This window comes from Pelophylax lessonae, assembly GCF_965119305.1.
Source record: "Pelophylax lessonae genome assembly, chromosome: 4".
NCBI classification, from domain to species: domain Eukaryota; kingdom Metazoa; phylum Chordata; class Amphibia; order Anura; family Ranidae; genus Pelophylax; species Pelophylax lessonae.
Window position 1 is genome coordinate 164,509,998 of NC_138771.1, and position 21,697 is coordinate 164,531,694.

The 21,697-nt window shown below is 39.8% G+C and overlaps 1 protein-coding gene across 1 annotated transcript in view; it reads left to right on the forward strand.

Annotated features, from left to right (window-relative positions):
• The window catches only part of LOC309553312 (uncharacterized protein), a 177,413-nt gene extending 156,327 nt beyond the window's left edge, over window positions 1-21,086 (forward strand). The window contains exon 10 of the mRNA XM_082254340.1: window positions 20,835-21,086. Coding sequence (XP_082110466.1) covers window positions 20,835-20,903 — 69 coding nt within the window. The 3' untranslated portion in view covers window positions 20,904-21,086. The remainder of the gene's footprint in view (window positions 1-20,834) is intronic.
• Window positions 21,087-21,697: the final 611 nt, after the last annotated feature.

Genomic DNA, 21,697 nt, shown 5'->3' on the forward strand with positions numbered 1-21,697 from the left:
AGTGAAGTCAAACCTATTAAATAAATAAAAATATGTTGGATCAACCTAAAAACATATAATGACACATGGGTGAACTGCGAAAATCTATACAGTAAATAGCATCATATGTTGACATAAAACTATAAAAAACACAGGTATATAAAAATGGTAAAACCACTTTAAAATATAACATCAAAATCCAGGTACTGGTTAGTCCATAATGGCTATAATCCTAAAAAGAAGGTTAGTCCCACTATAGTAAAACACTCCCTAAATTAGGGGTGCAAAGGTGACTTTGGTGCAGGTGCTCTAGTAGAGATTAAGGAGGTGCTCGGATGCCGGTGACCATTCAGTGCTCTCCGCACCCCCTGGACCGCACTCACCGGAGTTAATCACCCCTACAGGGGTATCAGGCCTTGGATATGTAATCCTGGGGGTCCCCTTTTCTGGTTACTGTGTCACTAGTATGGTCCAATATCCTGCCCGAGTCCTCCGTGCCAGGGTCCTTCCCCAAGCTTGGAATTATTTTTCTGAAATTCTTTTTTCACTTAGGACTCTTTGGACAGTACAACGTTGCCACAACCTCAGGACACAGGACCCAGACACAGAACACTTTGGGACACTGCCGCCCCCAGCGCAGACGCGTCACGGTTCTACACAGTCTGAAGCCTTCAGCTTCCGAAGGTCTTTCTCCCGCCCACTGCTGCGAAGTATCCAATCGTAGCTTAGCTCAACCCGGAGGTTGCTATCATTTCCTCACATGATTCTGGATTTGTTGCCCAGCCTAGTCCTGTAAGGGCTCATTTCAGCTTTCACCAGGGAAAATGGGCATGTGTGCTGCCAGGGGAATGCTTCATAAGGTCAGTCCTGAGAATTTGCCCTGAGGAGGAATAACGTTCCCCAGTAGGTTTTTATTCTGGTCCTGGCTTTTTTGCCAGGACTCTGTTTGCATCATCAGAAAGCAGTCCTCAGTGGGACATCACTTGAGTGGCAGTGCCCCTCGATAACTTCAGGCAATAACTTCAAGGGGCAGAATATCAGCTCTGCAAACACTTGGAGCTACAGAGTCCTACATCTTATTCCTTCCGGAAAAATTGAGGCCTATGCTCCTCGAACACTTCTGTTCCCAAGGTGGCTTCTGTTTTCATCTTACAAACAAAGTGGCTGTTCTATCCTTTCCAGCAGCGAAAGTACCTAACCTACACTTGATGTACCAGTCTGTCTAAAATGCCTACCTTCAAGCAGCTTACTAGGTAAAATCCTGCTGAGGCTGATTGTGTTTCCATCAGGCAAGTTCGGAGAAGGAACCTACAGCAAAACCTTGTCATTTTGAAGAGTCAAGGTCATCCAGAAAACTTACAGTGCGGTCAGGCAAGAGCCTCCAGAAGTGATACTTGCTCATTCAGCTAGGACAATTTTTACATCTTTAAATTTGGGCATTTGCCTATGGACATACTTGCCTACAGCGCTACAGGGAAGATCCAGGGGGTTCTATCTGGTCTCTTCAATGGAATGATGTTCTAGGCTTCCATGTCCATTGTAGTACAGTTTGATTATACCCCACCCTGTTTAGCTCGCTATTTATCATATGTATGCTGCCATGTTGGTGTCAGGAAAATGGAAAATTGTATTGAATACTTACCGTAATTTTCCTTTCCTAACGCCAATACATGGCAGCATACAAATCCTCCCCCCTCTGATCTCTGTGCTTTATACGGAGAATGGGGGAGGTTGCTCTCAGTCAGACTTTTATAGATTCAAACAGGTCCTGTAGGTGGATATAGGGGCAGAGCTATATCATATGTAGGCTGCCATGTATTGGCGTCAGGAAAGGAAAATTACTGTAAGTATTTGATACAATTTTCCATTTTTTCATGGCAGGAACTAAGTGTTCCACTCACTGATTTAGGAAGTTGAGACCAATGTTTCATGAAAACATATGTATTTTTTTACTTGATGCCTAAAAATTATGTTTTAGTACAGTCAGATACTGAAAAAATACATCTATACTTCATTTCTTCCTTCTGCTTTGCTGCTCTCAATGATGATATCATTTAAAGATGACTAGTATCTTCTTTTGAAGTTTCTACATGTCTACCTAAAGAATCTTCCAAATGGATCCCATAAACTGTTTCACAATTTAAAGAAATGTTTTCTGGACACATGCAGTAATTTAAAGATATATCTGCCACTACAAGTTTTTACATCAAACTCTTTTATCATTTCAAGGCATTGGAAAATATTTTTCTAATTAATTCTGCAGGGAGAGACTTACTAAATGTTATTGTTGAGCAGCCAGTAATGTATTCATATATTTCAAGCTTGACTATCCTGTATATATAGATAGAAGGAAAAATAGATAATAGAAAACATAGAAATGCCGCCCAAAGTACGTAGAGGCCATTGAGAGCATGATCTATCTGCATTGTGGTATTTTATTATAGTGTTCCGAAGGTGAATGTATCCTTTACTGTTTAACACTTTATGTGCAGCCAAGACTGTTTTTCTTTTTAGTTTTGGATAGAGTACGGAAGGGTCAAAGCCCCTTTCAGTTTATTTTCTCTAATCTGTCAACCATTGAGGAGAATTTCCTTCATTTCCTGTCCCAAAGATGCAACTGGAAGTGAGAGGAGTACCCCTGATTTAAATATTTCCGCCCATCTCTTGTTTTGGTGACAACTCTTAATTTTTGCCAGAATATAGGCAGCAATGACAACCTGACAGATGTTCCATCCACCCTTCTCTATGAAAAACGAAAGAACAAAATGTTGGCTGTACATACATTTTAAGGCCTGATTTACATTTATGCAGCTCTGTGAGCTGCGTTTGCACAGGCACAGCAGCCCATTAATTTCAATGGGCTGCTGAGCATTCATTTCATGCAGGAAAAAGGCTCCTGTACCTATTTTAAAATGTAGCTGGAAGGAAATTTCATGGGGCTTTTGCAATTTCCCACAATCGAAAATGTGCTGCAGTTTCACATGTTTGGGGGTCCTATTAAGAATGAATGGCATCCACGTGCATCTTCAAATAAGCGGTGTGGTTTGGCTGTGGGTGATTATGGGTGCAAGAATGGGTGCAATTTACCTACTGTCCTGCAACCACAACCACCCGCACCAAAGCTAAATAATCTGTGAACCCAGCCTAAATGAATCAACAGATTGAGCAATAAAGGAATACAAAATTTGTAAAATATTTGTGTTGGAGGCATTTCAAGTTAAATTTTATGGCATTTTCATATGCTACTTAACACTAGCCACCTCTAAAATAAGCACCTCCTGTTTTTGTACTCTTCCCCAATTGGTTTGGCTTACACATTATCATGTTTTTCAGTGTTATACTTCAAATAAGTGTTGTTAAAATTAAGCATTGAAACATAGTGTTCCTTAAGTTCCTAACCTTACAACACTCTAATATGTACTGGGTAATTATTGAACAGCAGTTATTCAATTGTGTTTGAGATGATTAGACTCTCACGGTACAGGGCGTTCAGATTTACACTCACCGACACTTTATTAGGTATACCTATTCAATTGCTTGGTAACACAAATTTCTAATCAGCCAATCACATGAAAGCAACTCAATGCTTTTAGGCATCTAGACGTGTTGAACATGACTTGCTGGAGTTAAACCAAGCATCAGAATGGGTAAGAAAGGGGATTTAGGCGACTTTAAAGTGGCATGGTTATTGGTGCCAGATGGGCTGGTCTGAGTATTTCAAAAACTGCTGATCTACTGGGATTTTCATGCACAACCATCTCTAGGGTTTACAGAGAATAGTTTAAAAAAGAGAAAATATCCAGTGTAATGTCAGAGATCAGGGGAGAATGGGCAGACTGGCTCGAGATGATGGAAAGGCAATAGTAACTCAAATAACCACTCATTACAACCAAAGTATGCAGAATACCATCTCTAGATACACAACACATCGCTACAGCAGCAGAAGACCACACAGGATGCCACTCCTGTCAACTAGGAAAAGGAGACTGAGGCTACAATTCGCACAAGCTCACCAAAATTGGACAATGGAAGATTGTAAAATTGTTGCCTGGTCTGATGAGTCTCGATTTTACCTGCGACATTAAGATGGTATGGTCAGAATTTGGCGTAAACAACATGAGAGCATGGGTCCATCCTGCCTTGTATAAATGGTTCAGGCTGGTGGTGGTCGTGTAATGGTGTGGGGGCTATCTTCTTGGCACACTTTGGGCCCCTTAGTAACAATTGAGCATTGTTAAAATGCTACGGCCTACCTGAGTATTGTTGCTGACCATGTCCATCCCTTTATGACTACAGTGTACCCATCATCTGATGGCTACTTCCAGCAGGATAATGCACCATGTCATAAAGCTCAAATCCTCTCAAACTGGTTTCTTGAACATGACAATGAGTTCACTGTACTCCAATGGCCTCCACAGTCACCAGATCTCAATCCAATAAAGCACCTTTGGGATGTAATGGAACAGGAGATTCGCATCATGGACTTGCAGTTGACGAATCTGCAGCAACTGTGTTATGCTATCATGTCAATATGGACCACAATCTCCGAGGAATGTTTCCAACACCTTGTTGAATATATGCCAATGCCATGAAGAATTAAGGCAGTTCTGAAGGCAAAAGGGAGTGCAATCCGGTACTAGCAAGGTGTACCTAATAAAGCTGCCGGTAAGTGTATATACTTGTTTATTGACTGAACCAAAGCAAGCTTATTTTGATTTTATCGATTAAGCAGTTCTCTTGCACAATGGAGTTAGACAACTGTTGACCTGACTCTTTACCCTCATTATTATGAGATGTGAAAATGTAATACTAAGGTGACATAGATACATATCACTGAGTCACCTTTTTGGTGTTCATTTAAGGCAGCTGTCTTTTTTTTAGCCTATTTAGAAGGAATGCTCAGTCTTTTAGGAATATAGGAACAAAGTACAGATAGCAGACACCTGCAATAGTGATAGATTGAATTCATATGTTGTGCATATAAAACTGACATGGTAAATAAAGCCTTTGATGCTTTCAGAACTTCTTGCAATACGATCAGGGGGAACCCACTTTTTTACTTTGTGGGTTAATATATTATAATTATTTTACCAACAGTTTGTGCAACTCTTTACAGATATAATGGCACAGTAGTGTAGTGGGCGGCACCGTGGTGTAGTGGTTAGCACTTTCACCTAACAGCAAGAGGGTCGCTGGTTCGAATCCTAACCACGACACTACCTGCTTGGAGTTTGCATGTTCTCCCTGTGCCTGCATGGGTTTACTCCGGTTTCCTCCCACACTCCAAAGACATGCTGGTAGGTTAATTGGATCCTGTATAAAATTGGTCCTACTATGTATGTATGAATGTAAGTTAGGGATCTTAGATTGTACGCTCCTTGAGGGCAGGGGCTAATGTGAATGTGTAATGTATATGTAAAGCGCTGCGTAAATTGACAGCGCTATATAAGTACCTGAAATAAATATAATGCTTACTTTCTTTGATAAATTTGACCAAAAAAGTGCAGAGTTTATGTACAACACACTGCATATTCCCCAACAACCATCTATATTTCTTCAGTTTCTGCTGTTTAGACTCTTTACTTTTACGCCCATTATCCATGGTATTTGCTTCTTAACTACTGACACCAAAAATTAATCTTAAAATGGATTTATGTATCTATAACTGAATGTTTAGACATTTCTTTATTATTAACTCAAGTTTCACTTCTTCTTTTTTGAAATACAGTTTATTATACTTAGGTGCTCTCATAAAAAGAACTTTAAAGTACAGTGAGGTCTTGGTCCTCAGCTCATCATTTTTTCACAGGAAAACTGCAGGCTGATTGAAATTAGAGACCTTTTTTTTTTTTTTTTTTTTTTTAAGATGGAATGGCTGTTAGTGAAAGTGATTTCTATTGGGATACAGTATGTGACTAACCATGGCAGCATCTACCTGATATACAGTATCTATCTCAGCTTGGATGTTCCCTGAGAGTTTAAGCAACCCTCTGCACTTCTGAGGAAGTTAATGAGCCGAGGGCTGTAAATCACTGGTTTGGCCTCCTTCTGTGGATGAGTAGAAAGCTTTAACTGTTTCCTGGAGAACCCCTTTAAAGATTATCCAAACTCTATAAACCAGAAATGCCGCCTTTACATGAAACAAAGTGGCAAACTGCACAAGGGAACTCTGCAAGGGAGCACAGTCATTTTACAGAGGATTGAACTTACTTAACTGCAAAAAGACAGCAGTATGATCTGTAATTTAAACAACATGTATAAAAAGCAGCTCCTGGCTGGAAGTAAAATCCTTGTTATTGCTACCCAGGAAAATTATTCCCATGTTAAAGTTAGAAAGTTCATTTTATGTACCTAATCTAGATAAAGGTGCCTCGTTCCTGCTACAGTTTTCAGTATCTGGGTGCATTTATAGAAAAGCTGAAATCTGGTGTGCTAAATGTCATTGGCCCCTTACTGGTAAAGCAGTGGGTGGAGGATGGGAGAAAGTGTAGGAGAATTAGGTAAATGTGGAGATCAGTTAACAGCGAATTAACTTAAAATAGAACTAAAGGCAAAACTTTTTTTTTGATTTTGGATAAAATAAGGGAGGGATATAACCCTTGTCAGTTTTTTTTTTCCCTAACATCTGGGTATAATTTCCTTTTTACTTCCTGCCCCATAGCGAAGACAGGAAGTTAAAGGAAATCCCTCCAAAGTCTACATCTACAGTCTCATCTCTTAATAATGAAATTAGACAGACTGCAGGGGACACAAAATAGAGGTTACAGTCCATAAAGCACCCAGCCCTATTGACATGTGTATGTACCTGGCATGCTCCTCTCCCAACCCCTCCTGTTCTATCCTCCTTTGCACAAAGACAGTAGAACATCTACTTCAGAAGATTATAGAGGAATACCTTTGCCCTAAATAAAATAAAAGAAGAAAATTAAAAATTGCAAGCCAAGTTAATGTGATTTGGAAAGACACTAAATATCCAACTTTCCTTTAGAATTCTGTCTCTATATAAGAGTTTGTACCACTATAACACTAATGTACTGATCAAATATCAAATGTCCTTCCAGGTGTACTGTGGATTATTGATCTGTGATCTTCTTGCATAATTTGCTGTGACATACAGTATATCAGTGATTTAATTACTTCCCTGTTCTCTTATGTGCCCAAAAGAACATCATTTTGATAGTTAATCTTAACCACTTTACCACTGCTCACTGAGCTGCTACTGCGGCAAAGTGGCTCGATAACGTCTGACGATCGTCGGGGAATTGAGTGTGGAGATCCGCCCGCTTGTGTAAACAAAGCGGGCGGATCTCCTAAGTGACAGGCAGGGTCAGATTGCAGGGTGCAGCATAGCTGAATCTGCGATCTGTCCCTGAGTCACTTAAGCCCCGTACACACGTACCGATCGTCGGCGAACGATCGGCCGTCTTTTGTCCCCGGGCTGTCGGTGTCTGTTGAAAAGTGCAAAGACAGCACAAGAATTTTGTCCGCCGACTACAGCCGACTGCAGAAGTGATGTCATGTAATGGTTAACTTTCCCTGTGTTTTTTCTTTTCTGAGCATGCCCAGTCTTGCAAATCTGCGGTCTGTCGGCCGAATTCTGTACTGACTGGCGAACAATCGGCCGCTCTGGTGTCGGCATACAAAAATTTTAATGCTTGCATGACAGATTCTTGTCGGCAGAATGCGCGCTGACGGCTGTTGGAGGCATCATACTAACAAGCCTACAATCGGCAGATCGGTACGTGTGTAAAAGCGTCGGCCGACGATCGGTACGTGTGTACGGGCCTTAAGTCACCTCTCCCCACACACGTTAGTAAGCACCAGGCATACATTAACCCCTCCCTCTCCAATAAAAATTAACCCCTTCCCTGCCAGTGTCATTTTTACAGTAACAGTGCATATGTATAGCACTGATTACTGTAGTAATGTCACTGGTACCCCCAAATGTGTCAAAATGTGCCAAAAATGTCAGTCAAGGGTCTGATCTGTCCGCCGCAATGTTGCAGTCCCGCAAAAAAAATTGCAGATCGCCGCCATTACTCGTTAAAAAAAAAAAAACACAGAAAATGACAGAAATCTTTCCCTTAGTTAGTAAACGCAATAACTTTTGCGCAAACCAATCAAAATACGCTTATTGCAATTTTTTTTACCAAAAATATGTAGGAGAAAACAAATTGGCCTAAAATGATAAAAAAATTAGATTTTTACATTTTTTTGGGGGGGAATTTCATATAAAAAAATGTGAAAAATATTGTTATTTTTTCAAAATTGTCGCTCTTTTTTTGTTTATAGCGCAAAAAGTAAAAATCGCACAGGTGATCAAATACCACCAAAAGAAAGCTCTGTTTGTGGGGAAAAAAGGACGTAAATTTTGTTTGGGTACAGCTTTGCATGACCGCACAATTGTCAGTTAAAGTTGCACAGTGCTGAATCGCAAAAAGTGGCCCAGACGTAAGACAGCAAAATCTTCCGGTGGTAAAGTGGTTAAAGTAGCATCAAACCCTAATTTTTTTTTTTTTTTTCTTCTACCCTAATAGGTGCACTTACAATTTTTTTTCTTGTTCAATTTGGACATAAACACATTCTTTAGCTGTTGTGAAAATGGGCACATGGACCACTTGCGCCTCAATATTTTGCTACAAATGGTATTGTGTTTGTCAGGGTGGCTACACTGGGCCTTCAGGGAGACCTTGCAATGCAGTGTAGCTGTCCTAAAATTTGATGTGATTTTTCCAAGTTTTCCAAGAACTTATTTGGCTAAAAGAAAGGCTGGAGTCAGATGTCAGAAAACAAACTATTTGTGTGAGGGACGCCATTATAAAAATGTTTAGCGTTTGATAAATTAGGAACACTTTAAAGATTTTACGTGTTAAACTATATTCATTGTAGATTATATTAACCTTGAATATCAATATTCTTTAAAAAAAATTCCATTTTGCAAAAATGACTTAATAAATCAGTTTCCTTTTTATAATCTCATCATTTTTGTGGTTTTACTGGATTTTCACATATTTTTACTAGCAAACCCTGAAGGTTGTATTGGGCTCAACAAGGATAAGCAGCAGGATCACTAGGTAGCAAAAGAGCACAGTAAAAGAGTCTAGACTCACAGAGGCAGCAGACAAGGACATGGCAAGGGGCAGAGAGCAATTTTGTGCAGTAATGAGTTGTTCCCCATGATTAGGCCCCAAGGGGGATGATCAAAACACGTTAGGGGCATGGCCTGGTTGGAGCCCAGGTTGAGGCTGTTACACTTCTTATACAGGGCTTGCAGCAATGTGTGGCTTACAGGGCATTTTCTTCCCCATACACTGATGTTCGGAGCTGGGACAAGTTCTGTCCTAGCCACACTCACAGCAGTTTATAAATCCTTCAGTCTGAGCGGCACCCAAAATGTTAGCTTTTGGTACCATGATACTATTACAGTATTGTTCTAAGGTTCACTGTGGCTAGTGAGTGTAAGATTTACTAGCAAGTAACAAAACCGGCAGACGCAAAAGCATAGTCACTGTAGTAAGTAGTTTATGTCTGTCATGTCGAATGGTACTTATAGTCAAAACAATTTAGGTTTAGGTTTTAGGGCTGTTGAGTCCTTAGTGCTTTCGGTACCTTTCAATCTGCACCTAAAGTGCATGGTCAATTCTATACTAGTGTTTTTAGCCTGTAATATCACTGAAAGCACCTCAACAGAATTGTCTCGGAAGCTAGAGCTTTCTTGATTAGACAAGTGTTCAATGGGGACTGTAAGTGAGTATTCAGAAAATAGCCTAATATTTAGTACTGGAGTATGTCTGGCACTCATTAGATGAAGAAGCTGCTTGGACGAAAAGCAAACTGTCTTTATCATTGCAGAATAAGCCCAATTGTACGTGACAAACTACTTCTAGCTATACCTGGGTAGGTGAGAACCTTTACAAACATAGAGAAGTGTGTTATTCATGGACAAGCCCACTGTAAAATTCTGAAATATTAACTCGTGTTATGCAGGTGCCTTATTAGGTCTTTATATCCCTCGTCTAACTATCATACTGTCAAAAAAGATGAAAGGGAAGCAGCAGAGTGATGATGGACTGAGGTTTCCTCAGCTATACTGAATGACAGGTACTTTACAGTAGCTTCAGGCGTTCATGTGTCCAGTGATTCTGACGTGTAAAACACTGCACAGACCGAGCTTTATGAGTGGATGAAATATCCTTTATGCCATCTGAACCACCAGACTGGCCCCATCTTTTGTGCTACCGTATGTGATAAAGTGCCATATGTCCTGTTGAAGTACTATTAAACCCTCAGTTTGTTTTAGCTTAACATTTTAAGCACAATAAAATCAAAATTATCCAGTACACCATTTGTTAAACTTCTTACCCTAGTACTTGCAGTTTACAACGTTCAATGCTGCTGGCTTCTGCTGTTAGTACTGCTTCCCTGAAATTCCTTTTTTTACAGGAAAGAGTTAACAGTGGACAGTGCAGTCTCAAGTCAGTCTGTTAGCATAGAGAGGGGAGTAGCAGGGGAGTGCCTTGACATCCTAGGCTATGGAAGTGTGCATTTCCATTGATGCTCACAGCATAGGGAAACACAACTCATGTCCCTGCATGCAAGAGTGACTCCATAGAACACTGCAAAAGAAAAGAGTCACCCTGAAACAGTAAACCTGGGGCAGCGGTCATGCCACCAGCCTAAACTGGAACATAGAAGAGAATTAAAAGATAAAGAAACTGCATACTCAGTATGTAACTAAATCAGCAACTTAACATGCTTAGTGCTTAATATACACTGCCTGGCCAAAAAAAAGTTGGCACCAAAAAAAGGTCACACACTCTAATATTTTGTTGGCTTAGATTACGGCACGCATTCCCTGTGGCATTGTTTCAGTAAGCTTCTGCAATGTCACAGGATTTATTTCCGTCCAGTCTTGCATTCATTTTTCACCAGGATCTTGTATTGATGATGGGAGAGTTGGACCACTGCGCAAAGCATTCTCTAGCATATCCCAAAGATTCTCAATGGGGTTAAGTTCTGGACCCTGTGGTGGCCAATCCATGTGGGAAAATGATGTCTCATGCTCCCTGAACTACTCTTTCACAATTTAAGCCCAATGAATCTTGGCATTGGCATCTTGGAATATGCCTGTGCCATCAGGGATGAAAAAATCCATTGATGGAATAACCTTGTCGTTCAGTATTTTCAGGTAGTCAGCTGACCTCATTCTTTGGGCACATGCAGTAACTATCCAATAGGATAGTTACTGCATGGTTTGGTTTAGTTATTTGTTTAGTTAATTCCAGGTGGCAAATTTTTTTTTGGCCAGGTAGTGTATTATTAAATAAAGCAACATTTCAAACCAATGTTCAAAATGCAAGTATAATGAGCCATGATTCCAGACAAAATGACATTTTTTGCATTGGGTGCAATGACAAGGTTCCATCCCTGCTGGGTCTTTTAAACTCTCTGGTAGCCCAAATATTTCCATTTACCCCACGTATTTGTTTTTTCAGTCCTACATACAGTATCACTGAGGATGATGGATGATGACTTCAATATGTACATACCCAGGATTGAACTGAGGATGGGCAACACAAATAGCACTGTTCCTCATCTTTTGGAGCCCATAACACTAGGAATCCAAAACTTGGGATGCAAAATCAATGGCAAATATGTACTTAGAAAGGAATTCTGCATTAAATAGTTAATACCTGTTTCAATAAAGATTGGATTCTCAATTTAGGTAGCTGGCACCTGCCCTGTAGGTTTAGTATTGTCCAAACCAAACATCATTGTGTTTAGGTATGGATGAGACCTGCAATCCCCTCATGTCATGTAGTACACGGCTAGCTCTTTTCCATACCTCACCTGCAGAGATTGCAATACTTACACAAGCACCTGCATCCAAGAAAGGGCTCATTCTGAATTATATAATAAAAAATAATCACATGGAAATATATACTATCATGTCATGTGCTGTTCTGTTGTCAGAAATAGTTGAGGTATAAAAACAAGCTTATTTTTTTTTTCCTTCTATCTCCATCCTAATAGGTGCACTTACAATGTAATTTTTTGTTTAATTTGGACATAAACACATTCTTTAGCTGTTGTGAAAATGGGCACATGGAGCAATTGCACATCAATATTTTGCCACAAATGGTAGTTTGTTTGTCAGGGTGGCTACACTGGGCCTTCAGGGAGACCTTGCAATGCAGTGTAGCTGTCCTAAAAATTGATGTGATTTTTCCAAGAACTTATTTGGCTAAAAGATAGGCTGGAGTCAGATGTCAGAAAACAAACCATTTATGTGAGGGACGCTATTACAAAAATGTTTAGCGTTTGATAAATTAGGAACACTTTAAAGATTTTAGGTGTTAAACTATATTCATTGTAGATTATATTAACCTTGAATATCAATAGTCTTTAAAAAAATTCAATTTCGCAAAAATGACTTAATAAATCAGTTTCCTTTTTATAATCTCATCATTTTTGTTTTTTTACTGGATTTTCACATATTTTTACTAGCAAACCCTGAGGGTTGTATTGGGCTCAACAAGGATAATCAGCAGGATCACTAGGTAGCAAAAGAGCACAGTAAAAGAGTCTAGACTCACAGGGGCAGCAGACAAGGACATGGCAAGGGGCAGAGAGCAATTTTGTGCAGAAATTAGTTGTTCCCCATGATTAGGCCCCAAGGGGGCTGATCAAAACACGTTGGGGGCATGGCCTGGTTGGAGCCCAGGTTGAGGCTGTTGCACTTCTTTTACAGGGCTTGCAGCAATGTGTGGCTTACAGGGCATTTTCTTCCCCATACACTGATGTTCGGAGCTGGGACAAGTTCTGTCGTAGCCACACTCACAGCAGTTCATAAATCCTACAGAGTCTGAGTGGCACCCAAAATTTTAGCTTTTGGTACCATGATACTATTACAGTATTGTTCTAAGGTTCACTGTGGCTAGTGAGTGTAAGATTTGCTAGCAAATAACAAAACCGGCAGACGCAAAAGCATAGTCACTATAGTAAGTAGTTTAGGTCTGTAATATCTGCTGAAAGAGGACCTGTACACATCATCAATAGCGGACTGAAACTGTCCGCTACTGGTCACATGTAATTGCACAAGGAGCGATTCCACAAAGTTAGGAACAGATGAGTAATCCTGTACACAGACAATTTGCATCAAGGGTTTCTCATCTGTCCCCAACTGTAGGTAGTTACTCCATCTGTGATTACATATAATAGCTGTGGGACCTTTTAGCCTGTCATTGATTTGTACAGGCTAAACAGGCAAAAGTGATTGCAAACCCCTGACTGTACCTGCAGCATAATTACGCTGATCTGGGAGGTGTACAGCCTTTGATGGCCATGTGAATGTCTCTATAGTTACTTGGATCCATATGTTATGAATGCCTCTGGATCGGAGACTGTGAAAGTGCTAGTAAAAGGGCTCCAAGGTTTAAATATCACTCTCTTTGTGATCCACAACTTGGCTAATTAACAGAATTACATGGGGGTTGCACAGCACAGCTTAGTATAACAAGAGGCTATCCTTTTCTTACCTGGCTATACATTTATAAATACTGTAAGGTCCCTTTCACACTGCTGCGCTGCAGATTGGCTGCAGCATGTGGGTACACGTGGTTTTTGTGCGGGTAACTGCATTTTCCCATTGACTTTCTATTATGCTCCGCGTTTTTAGTGCATTTTTGAAAGCATGCAAAAGATACAGCATACCCCAAAACAATGGCCATAATAGAAAGTCTATGAGAAACCATGGGTAACCAGCACAAAGAACATAGTTTCTCCGCAGAGCGGCAGTGTGAAAGAATCCCTGAAGCCTGGTACACACTAATAGTTTTTTTTATTCAGCCCAGCGGGTTGATGGGAAAAAAAACCTGACAGCTCTGGTTGGAGCCACTGTACTAATGATTCGATGTTAGTACAGCAATCTCCCCTGCTGAACACCCCGGTCAGTGCTCTCAGCCATTGACTGAGACCGCTTATCATGAGCCGGTGGGCTGCTGGTTTTCCAGCATGCCCGTCCAACAGAAGCTGAACAAATGGCCGGCTTTTGTCCGACCGGCTGACATACACACGGGTGGAATGTCGGCCGGTTTTCATTGAACCGGCTATTGTCTCCTGACGTTCGGCCCATGTGTACCAGGCATAAGGCTGGCCACACACATGACAATTTTTAGTCAGTTTTAACCACTTTCAAACCACCAGATATTGCACCTACAATCGCAAAACTAGTCCGAAACTAAACAATCTACCACCTAGCAACTAAACTAGTCAGAAACTAAGCAGTCTACCACCTAGAATTCAGTTGGAATGGAAAAAGCTAATGGAACATCTTTGAAAGTGATAAGATTATTCTAGGAGACTTGATTGGGGCAATTTCAATCCCATCTTATTGCAGCTTATCAAACCATTGTTTTATGAATTCAGTTGCTTTGTGGTTTGACAAAACAAGGAATTGAAATATCAATCACTCTATCAAATTGTCATGTGTATGGCCAGTTTTATAAACAAGAGAGATTGCTGACTGCCACTGTTTGCTGGAGATTATTTTAATGCACTAATTGATTAAACTTGCTGTTTCAGCTTAAAATAAATAAAAAGCCAATCACTAACACTTGGGACCCCAACATAAAAAGTCAAGTACTGCTATTATGTAGTGTGTGGGTACAATTATGTCATATAAGGGAAAACATAGAGCATTTAGTGCAATTCATTTGTCTAAGACTTAGAACTGATTAGGATATAAAACATGCAGACACAGCTGGGCTTGTATGGTCGAGCCCATGCAGTCTATGTAGCCTAAAGGGATAGTGAAAATAGAGGCTGTAAAATATATGACTATACTTTGCTTAGCAAGCCTTGGGCTCGAACTTGTTTGAGAAATCTTGATCTATTTTTTCTGTTTAAAGCCTCAGGTGGTTCACTGCGGTCAGCTCAGAAATCCAATCACAATGTACTTACAGAAATGACTTCATACATTTGAAAGAGGTGTGCGTATGTAGTGTTTCACTACATGCATACATTGCATTATTGTCTTATTTGTACGTTTTCATTCTTGGGGTAGTATATATGTATCATGTTTCTGTTATAATTGTTCATCATTAAAATTACAGATTGAATGTATGAATGCCTTTATGTAGAAAAGCTTTTCCTTGCTGACAGGATCACTTTATTTGTGCATAGTTGCTGCAAAAGCTCTTCTAGGCATAGCCCCTGTGCAAGAAAGTCCACCCCTCTTTTTCTTGTTGGTGATCTGCTGCCATGAGAACCTGTGTTTGTGATGCAGTAGGTATTCCTAAATACACCCACTGCAGTCTGCTTGCAGTTAACTCTCATACAGATGATGCAGAGACTCTCCTACTCCAAACACAGATATAAAGTCCACCATTTAAAGGCTAACTATGCCACATACAGTGGTATACAGTCTGGGTCAGAGACCCATCAGAATGATGTAAACATGACACATCAGTACAGCAGAATGACTCAAAAACAGAAGTCTGAAATATGTTGACCTATTCTATATTTTGAATTGCAAGGCACATTAGCAATGGCCGTTCCCATAATTTTCATAAAAGTTTCAAAAGTTAGACAGTTGCTGTCAGAGATAAAGAAGGAGAAAGGAGGGTCAGGAGAGAAAACAAAACATATGAATGGGTGCAAGAACCCTGTGCCCACCTGGCCATCCACCCAGAAACCGAATAAACAGAATGAGAATCTGAGGCCTGGAAGTTACCTTTGTGAAGCCAGAGAGGACTGGTAAGTCCACGTTTCTGACCATGTTTCATGTTACACCCATATTCAGGATTTAACATAAAACATGGCTGCAGTCTATACACCCCCACCCCAAAACTGCCACTCCCTCTTTATGAATCCTGTTTTTTGTGGTTTTTTTTGCCTGTATTTTGAAATTTGAAATGGCGGTGTGTGGCATCATTTATTCACATGATACGTGAATGAAAAAACTTCATGTCACATCTGCCATCTAGTAAAGTCACTGCATTTAAAGTCCATTGCTACTTATTCTAGCCCCATAACCAGACAGAAGGCTTGAGAAATTGCCTGCAGGGATCGGAGTATTGCAACCCCAGTCCGTTGACCATGGTTGCAATGCTTTGCAGGCTCCAATGCAAACAAATAATAAATGCACATTTTTTTTAAAATCATTGTGGGTGTATTTATTATTATTTGGCTGGAATCGGCATGTAAAGAACTAAAACCCTGGAGACTTTGTGTGGTGTCCCCTGATTCCTTGCCACAGTGCTTGCAGAACTCTAGGCACCTATACAAAACACCATTCAACTCAGTTATGGATTTACTGGAAATCATTGCAATCACTGAATATGATCTTTACATATGGTTAGCACGCTTACCTGTATACATCTTCACATTAACTTTCTAAATCCCCTGCATTGCAGTACTGGAATAGGGAAGGCCAGCAGTTTCAGGCAATCAGGCCCTACTGCATTTCACAGTAGTGTCCACAAAGTGTGATGACCTTCTCAGTGTGCTGCTAATACTTTATGGTCTGGTAACAGACCGGGACAGGTCTTAGATTATTATTATGCTTTACTGTTTAACTAAAGTTAAGTGTGGAGTGAATACAAAGGGGGTACAGACTTAGCTATCTGGAAGGTGTGCTTGGATCACAAGACAGGCTGAACAAAATTACAAATCCATTAGTCATACTTTAAGGCTAGTATACATCAGAATGTATGTAAGGCTCCATTTGATTTGGCTTGAATGCCTAACTGCAGGACAAAGTATCCAAAATGCAGAATGTAACACATTTTCTAACACACCACAACCTAATGCATTGGTGGGAACAGACTCTTTTGAAAACTATAAATTTATAATGCCAATGTAATTTGGTTATATTGGAAAACACAGCAACATCACAACAACACATCTGGTGGTAACAAACTAGGAGTCAATGGGGTTGACCTACTAAAACTGGAGAGTGCAAAATCTGGTGCATCTCAGCATAGAAACAGCTTCAAGGTTTTTTGGTCAAAGCTTAACTGAACAAGCTGAAGTTAGGAGCTGATTGACAATGCACAACTGCTCCAGATTTTGCACTCTCCAGTTTTAGTAAATCAACCCTAGTGCATCATATAACCATACTTTATCAGAGAAGTATGGCTGAAAACTTTCAGCTTTGCCTGGCAATGGGTATACATATCTGGCACATCTAGTTCTGCATAGAATGTCATAGGATGCTTTACAGCAAGGATTTTACCGACGCAATGGAAAATAGAAAATTTGACTAGAGAATCTCAAATTGGCATGAAAATATGAGTGAATACTATATATACGCCTGGTCATATCTGCCGAAGATATAGCCAGTACAGATCAGATCAGAGCAGTTAATAGGAGTATCTTCATTAATTAATTGAAACAATTTATAGCAGGAGATATACAGGAATAAGTGCTTTTTCATGCTCTCAAACCTTTAACAATATAATTAAGACAGAATTTAGTCCTACTCTAACGCTACCAACTTTAACACTAAAAGCAGTGAATCTGACATTTACCGATCATTTGCTGTAGATTAATCTTTCAGGTGGATGTATTTTAAATGACAGCAATTGATTTACCACCAGTAAACCTGTGGTGAAAGACACATTCACTGCTTTATACATATAAATGTAAACCTTGTTCTGGTCATGAAAGGGCAAAACCCTCTGGCTGTTCATTGGTTAACAACTAAGTAAATACCTGCCATAAATTCACAGAATGCCTATTTACAGAATATTGCCCTCACACTGAATTATACACCATGTACACTTTGGTACAGAGAACAGCAACAAAGGTATCTTCTTTCCAACCCAGAAGAAAGGAAATGTCAACAGCTTTTCATCAGTTTACCTAAAGTTTAACTAAAGGCAAATTTTTTGTTTTTCTTTTTCAGTTTTAGACGAAGTGTAGACGGATTAGAATTTGTGTCAGTTTTTTTCGCTCTTTGGGCTCGCATTAAAGAGATTCCCCCTCTCTATTTGTCCTGTTTACCATTATCAGTAAAAGTGAAAGTAAAAGAAAAGGTTGTCCCCAGAAAAATAACAGAGGGGAAATCTTCCAATGAAGACACTAGTTCTGATGACCTGGGGGTCCCCAAGAAATTCCCCTAATTTTCAGGGATTTCCTCTCACTGCTATGGGACAGGAAGGGAAGGGAAATCTCTGCAAGGGGACACAGATGGCAGAAAAAAATCTGACAGTCTCCATTACTCTATCCAAAATGGAAAAAAGTTTTGCGTCTAGTTTTACCTTAACCACTTGCCGACCGCCGCAAGTACTTATACTGCGGCAGTCAGCCCCTCACAGGCAAAGTGACATATGGGTACGTCACTAGCCTGTGAGGCTCTGGGGAGCGAGCCCGCGCCGCCGGAGGCGCGCTCCCGCTCAGTCACGGACCCCCCCGCGCGTGTGTCCGGTGGACCCGATGTCCGCCGGGCACTCGTGATCGTCTGTGACAGAGGGAGAAAGGCAGGCGGCTGATGTAAACAAGCCGCCTGTCATTCTCCCCTGTGTAAGAACAGTGATCATACGGTTCTACTAGGTAGATCATTGTTCCTACACCTCAAGCCACAGCCAATCACAGTTAGAATCACGCCCCTAGGGACACACACCACCCCTCCCTCTCAAAAAAAGTTAACCCCTTCACTAGCAGTGTCATTTTACAGTAACAGTGCATATGTATAGCACTGATTACTGTAGTAATGTCACTGGTAACCCCAAAAGTGTCAAAAATGTCAGTCAAGGGTCCGATCTGTCCGCCGCAATGTCGCAGTCCCGCAAAAAAAAACGCAGATCGCCGCCATTACGCGTTAAAAAAAAAACAACAAAAATTACAAAAATCTTTCCCTTAGTTAGTAAACGCAATAACTTTTGCGCAAACCAATCAAAATACGCTTTTTGTGATTTTTTTTTTACCAAAAATATGTAGCATAAAACAAATTGGCCTAAAATGTTAAAAAATTTTGATTTTTAAATTTTTTTTGGGGAATTTCATATAAAAAAATGTGAAAAATATTGTTATTTTTGCAAAATTTAAGCTCTTTTTTTGTTTATAGCACATGATCAAAAAATCGCACAGGTGATCAAATAACACCAAATTCGTTTAGGTACGACCGCGCAATTGTCCGTTAAAGTCAGGCAGTGCCGAATCACAAAATACCTCCTGGTCAGGAAGGGGGTAAAATCTTCCGGGGCTTAAGTGGTTAAGGTTTACCTCCCAGTTGGTTGAGCTATTTAATTTTGGGGATTCTAGGATAATAAAGACTGTTCAACACTATTATATCATTTGCCATGGTTGCACAAATCAGCCCTTTTCTTTTTGCTGCCCCTAACTATCCATTACAACAGAACCTATATACTTTATATTATTTAGAAGCATTTATATATCCTCCATTAGCTTGCCTTCTGTATCATACAATGTGATACAATATACAGTGCCTTGCGAAAGTATTCGGCCCCCTTGACCTTTGCGACCTTTTGCCACATTTCAGGCTTCAAACATAAAGATATAAAACTGTAATTTTTTGTGACAAATCAACAACAAGTGGGACATACCTGCGCTTCTTTTAGGCAGATTGGAGGCAAATTGGTCCCATAGACTTCAATGGGAGCAACTGAAAAACGCTCAAGATTAATGTTTTACAAGTGCTTTGTCGTGTGTTTTCTGGCAAAACAGCAGCTCTCCACTCCTAATCTCCTCCCCCTACTGCTTTCTATTGGCTCACTCTCAAGCTTTGACATATACCATGCAGCTTGGCCCTGCCCCCAATTTCCTCCTCACTAGATTTGACTGACAGCAACAGGAGCCAATAGTTCCCTCTGCTCTTGGCCAAGCCTGTAAGGAAGCGTAGAGAGGAGAGTAGTCCTGCAGATGTGCACAGCGCCGGACCCATGCAGGACTCAGGTAAGCATTTAGGTATGGGAGGAGGGAGAAACAGGCACTGAGGTTTTTTTACCTTAAAGCGATAATAAACCCCAAACAAAAAATGTATTATAATGCAGCTTACCGATCATTAGATGTGGTGGCTGCATCAGTTTTCCTTTTTTTGGCTTTTTTCTTCTGTTTACACCTGGTGATCTGGCCAGTAACACACCTCTTGTATTAGTAAGACACCACTCTGAATGAATGAGCACAGAGGCAGAGCAGACAGAAGCATTGTCAGTCTGGGAGGGAGGGTAATGTTGAATGTATTAGCAGATTTAAATGCACTAACAAATTGTTAAACTCCAGCTCACACTGCATAATCAGTTAAACAGTTTTTTTTTTCCTTTTGGGAAAAGGTTTTACATGACTAAATAAAAGCTGATCATTTTAGGCACCCCTACCAGTGTTAAATGGTTTGTCTCATTCATGTAAACTGATACATTCTGCTGGAGAGCTTGTGCTTTTGAAAAATAACAGACTTGCTGGCTGGATCGCCAGATGAAAATAGAAGAAAGAAAGCCTAAAAACGGTAACTAATACAGCCAACACATCTAAGAATTAGTAAACTGCAATATAATACATGTTTGCTTTAAAGCATGGAATGCATTAAGGTAAAAAAAAACCTTATGACTTTAGAACCAATTTAACTAACCCAAATAAAGTGTGGTGGTTGTAGGCACCTATGAAGACTTGGGTAGAATCTACTTCTATGGTGGGAATTTTACCCAACTTGAATGGTAAGAACAAACAAATCACTGACATTGGGTAGTTGAAAAAGAAAGTTAGTAAGTAAACTCTTCCTGAGTGTTGAATAAAAATGACAAGCTGAACCACAAGGATCTTATGAATGATATGCTTACATTAGCTATATGTAGCTGAGTGGATTGTTACAGTAAATGCTTGTGGTTTTGTTATAGGTTGTCAAAGCTGCAGCCTTGTTGTTGTCACAGACTCCAGGTGAGGCATCAGGAGAAGAAGTTCCTTAATCAATCGGCAGTGGCAATAGGATTGCTCCACCTCATACATCATCTGTCCTGTGAATTCAAGAGGAAGAAATAAATGGGAGTTAGAAATGACAGTATTCCTCTACTGAAGCATATGCCCATCTGTTTTACTACTATATATCTAGATAACCTGTAATTATTGACCATTTACAAGCTGAACACTTGAATGGGTTTCATCAGCTAAGAATTATAGCCGGTATTTGTCAAATGTACTTTCATTAAAATAAATGTTTAGCTATTTTGCTAGCTGTTATGTAATGTATAATAGTTTAGTGTGCAACCAAATTTTGAAGTAAGTTTTGAAACGGATACTTTTAAAACTCATAAAACATCAATGTTTGTCATACCATTTAATTTTTAATATGAATTAAAAATTAAATGGTATGGCAAACATTTATGTTTTATGAGAACTATAGGTAAAATAATCTTTATTTAATCAATTATCTGACTCATATAAAGGTAAAAAATCATGTATTTGTCTTTGATTTCCAGGAATTAAAATTTGAGTATATTAAGATGTAAGCATTTGACTTTGGATGTATTTCTATCACAATTTTTTTTATTGTGTGCTAACATGTATATTGTTTGCTCTGTAGATTTTCTATATATATTAAGAATACTTTGACACAGCTGGAGCCTGAGGAAGCACTCATAGCGAAACGCGTAGTTCCAGCAACTCCTTGTACTTTCATATAGTCCCCTTGTGGGCTCTTGAAATCTAAGTACTTTGCTCTATGTACAATACATGTATACAAAATTATAATGAATATGTATGT